This window comes from Heterodontus francisci, chromosome 28 (assembly GCF_036365525.1).
Source record: "Heterodontus francisci isolate sHetFra1 chromosome 28, sHetFra1.hap1, whole genome shotgun sequence".
Lineage (NCBI taxonomy): Eukaryota > Metazoa > Chordata > Chondrichthyes > Heterodontiformes > Heterodontidae > Heterodontus > Heterodontus francisci.
In genome coordinates this window covers 6,002,028-6,010,184 of record NC_090398.1, presented here as the reverse complement: position 1 = coordinate 6,010,184, position 8,157 = coordinate 6,002,028, and the positions used below count along the sequence as shown (strand labels likewise).

At 43.0% G+C, this 8,157-nt stretch overlaps 1 protein-coding gene across 1 annotated transcript; it reads left to right on the top strand.

Annotated features, from left to right (window-relative positions):
* Nucleotides 1–1,882: 1,882 nt before the first annotated feature.
* LOC137385199 (probable G-protein coupled receptor 139) lies at nt 1,883–7,257 on the top strand. The gene is made up of 3 exons (XM_068060187.1): nt 1,883–1,920; nt 4,882–5,009; nt 6,347–7,257. Exons 1-3 carry the CDS (start codon nt 1,883–1,885, stop codon nt 7,255–7,257), a joined length of 1,077 nt encoding a protein of 358 aa, XP_067916288.1.
* The last annotated feature ends 900 nt before the right edge of the window (nt 7,258–8,157 follow it).

Below are 8,157 nucleotides of genomic sequence, written 5' to 3'. Positions count from 1 at the left end.
GGTGGGGTCATGGTCCAGAGGGAGGTAGGAAGAAGTGTCCGTGAGTTGGCATTGAGCTTCTGCAAGGTAGAGGTCGGTACGCCATACAACAACAGCACCACCCTTGTCTGCAGGTTTGATGACCATGTCGGGGTTAAACATTTCATATTTATTTTCGCTCTACTACTGAGCCAGCAGCGCTTGAGATGGTTTGGCCATGGGAGCCGCATGGAAGATGGCAGGATCCCCAAGGACACACTGTACAGCGAGCTCGTCACTGGTATCAGACCCATTGGCCATCCATGTCTCAGCTTTAAAGACGTCTGCAAACGCGACATATAGTCCTGTGATTTTGATCACAAGTCGTGGGAGTCAGTTACCAGTGATCGCCAGAGCTGGCGGAAAGCCATAAAGGCGGGGCTGAAGTGTGATGAGTCGAAGAGACTTAGCAGCAGGCAGGTAAAAAGACAGAAGCACAAGTGAGAGCCAACTGTGTAACAGCCCCGACAACCAATTTTATCTGCAGCACATGTGAAAGAGTCTGTCACTGTAGAATTGGACTTTATAGCCACTTGAGGCGCTGCTTCACAAACCACTGACCACCTCCAGCGCTTTCCCATTGTCTCTCGAGACGAGGAGGCCAAAGAAAGATCCGGGACTTTGAGATGTTTGTGTTTTGTCCACCATATTATTTACATAAGTATCAATGCTGCTGATATAATGTTTTTGTTCAGGTGAGTGTATCTAATAGCAATGATCAGGGGTATAACCATGTCAGTGGAGGCTGATCTACTGTATAAATCATGGCCCATTGGAATGGATCAGCTCAGAGTGCCTGCCGTAGCTATTAGTGACACACCAGCAGAAGTTGCTGGTTCTCACAGACATGGGACGTGCAGTACTTTATCAGATAGAATGCATCTATTATCCTTCTCTTGTAGCTGTTGGAATTCCTGGTAAGCTGTTATATCATCTGTCACTGGTGTAAAACGGTGTTAACTTTGTTTTTGTCCATGGTACATTTTTCTAACTGTATATTTCATAGAACTGTTGTTCTGTACCAGCGGTTCAATAAAATAGAACGGCCTCCATCTCTGCTCATTCAATTTTGTCAGGGCTAGATTATTTCAGTGATGATGTTTGCTTATCCAAGCATGGTAATGTCATGACATTATTTTCTGCTCTGAATTTGTTGTTTAGCTCAGAGCAGGAATCAGACAGTCAGGATTGTTTACAGCTTCATGCAGAACAAACCTGTCCTAGAACGTTGTTATGCGTCTGGTTTCAATGATTGATAATGAGGCAACTCCTGCTCTGTATATAGCAAGGAGACAATGCAATGTATTTCCTCCACAATAACAAGGCACAGTTTAACTGGGATTTTAACATAAATATTGGTTCTGATATTACTTCATTCTGTGTGTGTCCAACGCTACTTCAGACCTCTGGCGATGGAACTGAGATTGAGACTGACCCTTTCACATCTCCTTTCCTGCTTCATTTTGGATGAATTCACAAAGACTGGTCTGCATGGTAAACTTGAAAGTATAGATGTGATCCATTGTCATTTTACACTGTATCTGTTGGAATGATGAGTCCCTCTATTTATCTGGAGATGATTAGCTGAAACGACGATGTTGGTTTTCTGTGAATTGGACAAATCTGTCATCTATCAGTGTACTCCATAATACAAATCCAAGTAGTGTTGGTAGGTGAAGCAGCAACTCCTCCCCTTTACTTAACATATCATTCCGATCTGAACCAGTCTGAATGTGGAAAATAGTCAAGGCCCATAATTCAGTACATCACGATCTTATCAAGCAGCTTTTTTTGGATTATCATTTCCAAGGGATGTGAGTGACCGCCCAGACATTCTAGAAACCACAGAATTACTAGTTTGTAAATGTTGTTTGAAGTTTCTACACGAGTTCAACAGTTGAGGTAAGTCACTTAAACTGGGATAGATGTATGTTAGTACGTGATCTGATTGCATCAGCTATCTGTTGAACTGGTATATTAATGAAATGACTCGATTGTCTCTGTGTCTCTGCATGAATAACTTCATTTCATCTCCAAGATTGTTTCACGAGTGAAGTTGAACGTCCCATTGGTTCTTTGGATATGAAAACTTTCCCATTTCTGGCAATTTACAGTACATTACTTTACTGCACAGTCGCCTGATCTTCAAATGTTGGCTGCCTTTGAAGTGAATGCATTCTAGCTTAAAGACTGGCTACAGGAGTTTCAATGATATTGAGGTGTGTCTGGAAGAGGCTTTCTATTCTGTTTATTCCATGCATTGTAGATGAGGTGAACAGAGTAGATGAACAGGTGGAGATTTGCATGATCTGGAGAAACATGAAGCTATTCACACAGCATTCATCCTTGAACGAATTGGCTCTGGGAGTAGGATGATTAAACTCGGAGCTGGTGAGCAGAATGCAGGCTCGGATACGAGGATTTAAGTGGAAGGGAAATGATAACTGAGAAGGTGAGAAAGAGATTGCGGAGAGATAGAGAGAGAGAAACATTACACAGATGGAGAAGCAAAACTAGAGAGAGTGGGAGAAGCAGTAAATCGGCAGAAAAAGAGTGGTAGTATGTGAATCATTCCTCAGAATGAGCTGACGAAACTTCCTGTACAATTGTGAAGAGGAACTATGAGTTCCATGTGTTATTAGGATGTTGCCAGTTTGTGTGAGTTTAATTGTACTGGTCGATTATATTTGCCATTATCAGGCCCTCAGTCTGTTCAGCTGAGTGTTACTTTTTGGAACTTATTGACTTTATAAATGTACTTACAGATTAGAATGCGAGGCTATTTATCCATGATAAATTACATACGAATGAAAAGTAAGAAATACAAGCTGGAGAAGTCCGTAAAGCACCTCAAACTTAGTCCATCATTCAACACATTCAGGGCTGATTTCCTGAGTCAAGTATCTATGGATCCCAGTCTTGAATATAAGCAATGACTGAGTACCCACAGGTCACTGGGTAAAGAATTCTAAAAGATTCTCAGCCCTCTGACTGATGACGTTTCTCCTTATCTCACTATGAAACGGCCGAGCCCTTATCCTGAGACTATGCCCCAGCTTCTCATCTACACTGTCAAGCAATCTGAGAATCCTATATGTTTCATTGAGATCACTTCTCATTGTTTTAAGCTACAGAGAGTAGTGGATAATCTCTCAATCTCTTTGTTAGACAATCTTCATCACAAAATAATCAGTCTAGTGAACGTCCATTGTACTACCTCTAAGGCAAGTAAATCCTTCCTTGCGTACAGCGATCAGAACTGAACGGAGTGCACTTGGTGAAGTTTCATCAAAACCCTGTATGATTGTAGCATTTAAATGTCCATTGTGCAAGGTCATTAATGTCATCAGCTATTTATTGCGTTCTTCTCCTGTAGTAACTGTACTATCAATGTGGATGTCTCTTTACATTTTGAATTCATGTTTCAGCTTCACAAGTCCCTGTCGATTATGGAATTGCTGATTAACAGTTACCCCAATGCCAATTATTGAGACATATCGCTGCTCCCCTGCCAATCAGAGTAAGGAACCTTCCCACTCTTGCCTCTTTCTGCAACCAGCTTGCTCTCCATTCTGTTGTTTGTCCCCTAACACTACTTGCACTAAGATTATTCACGAGTCTGCGTGTGGTATCTTATAGAGGACCTTTCGATAGTCCAAGTATGATAAGTCTTCATCATTAGTTTTAACTCCGATTTCTGATATTATCCAAATAATGTAATATGGATTTTCTATTTGGAATTAATGCTGACTGCTCATTATCATATTACGTTTGTCTAAATGTTTACTCTTTTCTGTTACATCTTTCAATAAGAATTGTTTTATAACAGAATCATTGTAGCGCAGAAAGAGGCCAAACGGCTCTTCATATCCGAAAGAACAACTCTCTCAGTTCCATTTCCCGCCTTCTCCCCATAAACCTGCACATTCTTCCTTTTCATATAACTGTCTCATCCCCTTTTGAATGTTTCAATTGAACCTGCCTCACCACACTGTCAGGCAGCGCATTCCAGACCTTAAACACTCACAGAGTTTTTCCTCATGTCGATTTTCTTCTCTTCGCAAATATTTTAAATCTGTGCCCTCCCATTCCCGATCCTTTCACAAGTGGAAACAGTTTCTCTAAATCTAATCTGTCCAGAATCCTCACGATCTTGAATACCTCTATCAAATAAACTCTCAGCCTTCTCTTTTCCAAGGAAAGCAGTCCTAACTTCTCCAATCTATCTTAACTGAAATTCCTCATCCCTGGAACCATTCTCGTGAATCTTTCCTGTACTCTCTCTAATGCCCTCACGTATTTCTTCAAGTGTGCGCCCAGAACTGGAGGCAATACTTCAGCTGAGGCCGAGCTAGTGTCTTATACAAGTTCAACATCACATTCTTGCTCTTGTTCTCTGTACCCCTACTAATTAAGCCCAAGTTGCTGTTTGCCTAATGCTCTCCCAACCTGCCCTGACACCTTCAAGACTTATGCACATATGCAGCTAGGTTCCTCTGCTCTTTCACCCGCTTTAGAATTGTACCCTTTATTCTACATTGTCTCTCCTCGTTCTTCCGACCAAATTCCTACATACTTCCACCAACTTGTCTATGTTCTTTTGAAGTTCGACACTGTCCTCCTCACAGGTCACAATATTTCCAAGTTCCGTATCATCTGCAAACTTTGAAATTGTGCCCTGTACACCAAAGTCTAGATCATTAATATGTATCATAAAAAGAAAGGCTCCCAACACTGATTCCTGAGAAAAACAAATTCAAAGCTTCCTCCAGACCGAGAAGCATCAATCGAGCACTACACTTTGTTTCCTGTCACTTGACCAATTTGATATCCATGTTGCTACCGTCCCTTTTATTCCAAAAGCTCCATGTTTGCTGACAGGTCGTTTGTGCAGCATTTTATCAAACGCCTTTGGGAAGTCCATGCACACCACATCAACAGCATTGCCTTCATCGATTGTCAATGTTACCTTCTAAGAAAAACTCTAGCAAGTTAGCTGAACATGATTTTCCTTTAAAAAATACATGCTGGCTTTCCTTAATTAACTCACGTTTGTGCATGTGACTATAGATGTTGGCCATATGTTTTTCTAGACGTTTTCCCACCATCCCTTTGTCACTGAATCACCCCTGTCCCCCACCCAAGAACAAACCTTTCCCATTTCCCTTTCTTTCCCCCATACACCACTTTTGAATGGCTGCATAATTGTTTGAAAATTAGGCAATTTCCAGTATCGTCCAGTTCTGGGGAAAAGCGATGACTTGAAACGTTAACACTGTTTCTTTCTCCACAGATACTGCCTAACGTGCTGAATATTTTCAGTATTTTCCCATTTAATCAGCTTTACAGTTGTTTTAGTGTTTTGTTTTCACGATAATGCTTAAGCTTGGATATCAACAGGGGTGTGAGATAGGTGGTGACAGGATTTCCAGATTTCTAACTCCACAGTCTGCCTCTTTAATGCTGTGGGGTTTCCCCACCGTGACATCAGCCAATTGATGGGTTTGGCTTCCAGTTGTGCAGGGAGGAGTCTGGAGCAGACGTCAGGACCAGGGCTGTCCAAAACACGACCCCGGGTAGCGGGGGTTCAATGCATGATTTTGGGGGGTAGGGGGTGACCAAACACCAACTCTGCAGTTGGTGAGATTTATGATCGTTGAGCTGTCAATCACCTCGCCCAGAGATTAGTCGCCTATTGTGCAGCATGATCCGCGAATGGGAAAGTGCAAGGGGAGGGGGAGTTGATATTTCTGATCCTCAAACGGGGGATGTGTCTGCAACGCAGGAGCGTGGTCCCAGATAGAACGAGGGAAGTGTTTGATCCAGGACACGATGGAAGTTCCGGTCCCGGGACGTGGGCTCCAATCTCGAGGGGACTTCAAACCGTGGTAGTGGGGAGGGGGGGGGAGGGGTGGCAGGGGGGGGGGGTGGTCTATCCTGCACGTCAACCGATTCTATGTGTGATCCAATATAGAGGGACCAGCTTGATCCCACAGTGGGGGATGTTTGGTGTCTTTCAACGTGGCTTGGGTTATAAATGGGGAAATTTGGCGGCCAGAGTAACATACGTAAAACAGATTAATTCAAAGACTTCCAGGATCATTAAAATATTTAAATTGCCAACCTGCCTCCTGGGAGCAGTTCCCTTCACATCTGCTGCCCCGACCCCATTAAATATGGAAGCTGGCGGATCAGAAGTACATTAGGATCAGTGTTGCACCCATCGCAGCTGCTTTTGGGGCCAATATCGTTCCCTTATTGTCTTTGTCAGATGTAGAGAATGTTTGATCAGTAATTTCCAGTCTCTTTTCCATTCTCTCTCTTACAGTTAATTTACTGGCGATTGTGATCCTCTCCCAGGGAAACTGTGGCCTCACCACCTGCACCACTCGATACCTGGTGGCCATGGCAATGACGGACCTACTCTTCATTATCACTGGGGTCTTACTGTGGCGGATCACTTTTTATTATTTCCTGGGATCTTTCCTGGTCATCACCCCTGTATGTATTGTAATCGCTGTCATGTTTCGTGCAGCCACAGAATTTTCTGTCTGGTTCACTGTCGCTTTCACCTTTGATCGATTTATGGCCATTTGTTGCCAGAAGCTGAAAACAAAATATTGCACAGAGAAAACTGCAGTTGTGGTTCTAACAACAACCTCGATTCTGCTTTGCGTAAAAAACATCCCCTTCTACTTTGCATATGAACCTTTATGGATAATCGACAATATACCATGGTTCTGTGCTTTAAAGTCAAACTATTATACTGATCCTGAATGGGTGGGACTTGACTGGCTTGATACGCTTTTAACCCCATTGCTCCCATTCGCTTTAATTCTGTTGCTCAACGCTCTGACAGTCAGACACATTTTAGTGGCCAGTCGAATCCGTAAGGGACTGAGAGGTCAGAGCAAGGGAGTTAATTGCAGTGATCCAGAGATGGATAGTAGAAGAAAATCTGTTATTTTACTTTTCACCATATCTGGCAGCTTCATGCTCCTCTGGTTGGTGTATGTTATACAATTCTTATATTATATCATTACAGGATCAGAACCCGGGGATTACAATGATTCTGAATATATGTTCAAAAGATTTGGATATATGCTGCGGACGTTGAGCTGCTGCACAAATACATTTATTTATGTGGTGACTCAGTCCAAGTTCAGGGAGCAGTTCAGGATCACGGTGAAATATCCAGTTACATCAATTATTCAATTTATGAATAAACTAAGCAACTGAGAGCATCCGGGGAAACAGCAGACAGAATTTCTCCTCAGCTCCACTGGTTCCATTCTTAATTCCTCACATCTACTCAGAAGGAAAAGCTTCTTAAAAATAAAAGATGTTGGAAATCTCCCTGTGTGAGTTTATTGTTTATTCTTATATGTTTGGCAACACATTTTTCAGTGCATCTCCCTTCCATTCCCCAGTCTGCTCATGACCATCTCTCGCTCTCTCTATTTCTCTTGTCATCCCCACCCTGTGAGTTAGATCGTGGATTTTCCGATGGATCTTTGAGAATTAAGAATTAGATAAGCACAGAGATCTCGTAGGGTTGTCGAGACCGGAAGAGTTTCCAGATGTCAGGAGAGTTGGTGGGGCTGGCGGAGGTTGCGGAGATAGGGAGAGTTATAGGGGTTGGAGGTTACAGAGATATGGAGGATTTAGGAGCTGGGCAAGGTTTCTGTGATATAGAGGATTGGAAGCGTTCGAAAGGCGGAAGAGTTAGGGATGGTTGTAAAGGCTGAGGTGTTGATAGAGATATGGTGGGATGTAGGGTTGGAGCAGGTCACAGAGGCAGGATGAGTTGCAGCACTGGAGGATGTTACAGATATGTGGGCGTTGTGGGGATTGGGGAGGTCAGTGTGGAAATAAGTCATCTCCGGCTCGGGACATCACTACAGGGGTTACTCAGGGTCGTGTCCTTGGCCTAACCATAATCAGCTGCTTTATCAATGACCTTCCCTCCATCATAAGGGCAGAAGTGGTGATGTTTGCTGCTGATTGTGCATTGTTCAGCACTATTTGTGATTCCTCAGATACTGGAGCAGTCCGTGTCCATCTGCAGTAAGACCTGTACATTTTTCAGCCTTGGGCTAATAAGTGGTAAGTTACATTTGCGCCACACAAATGCCAGGC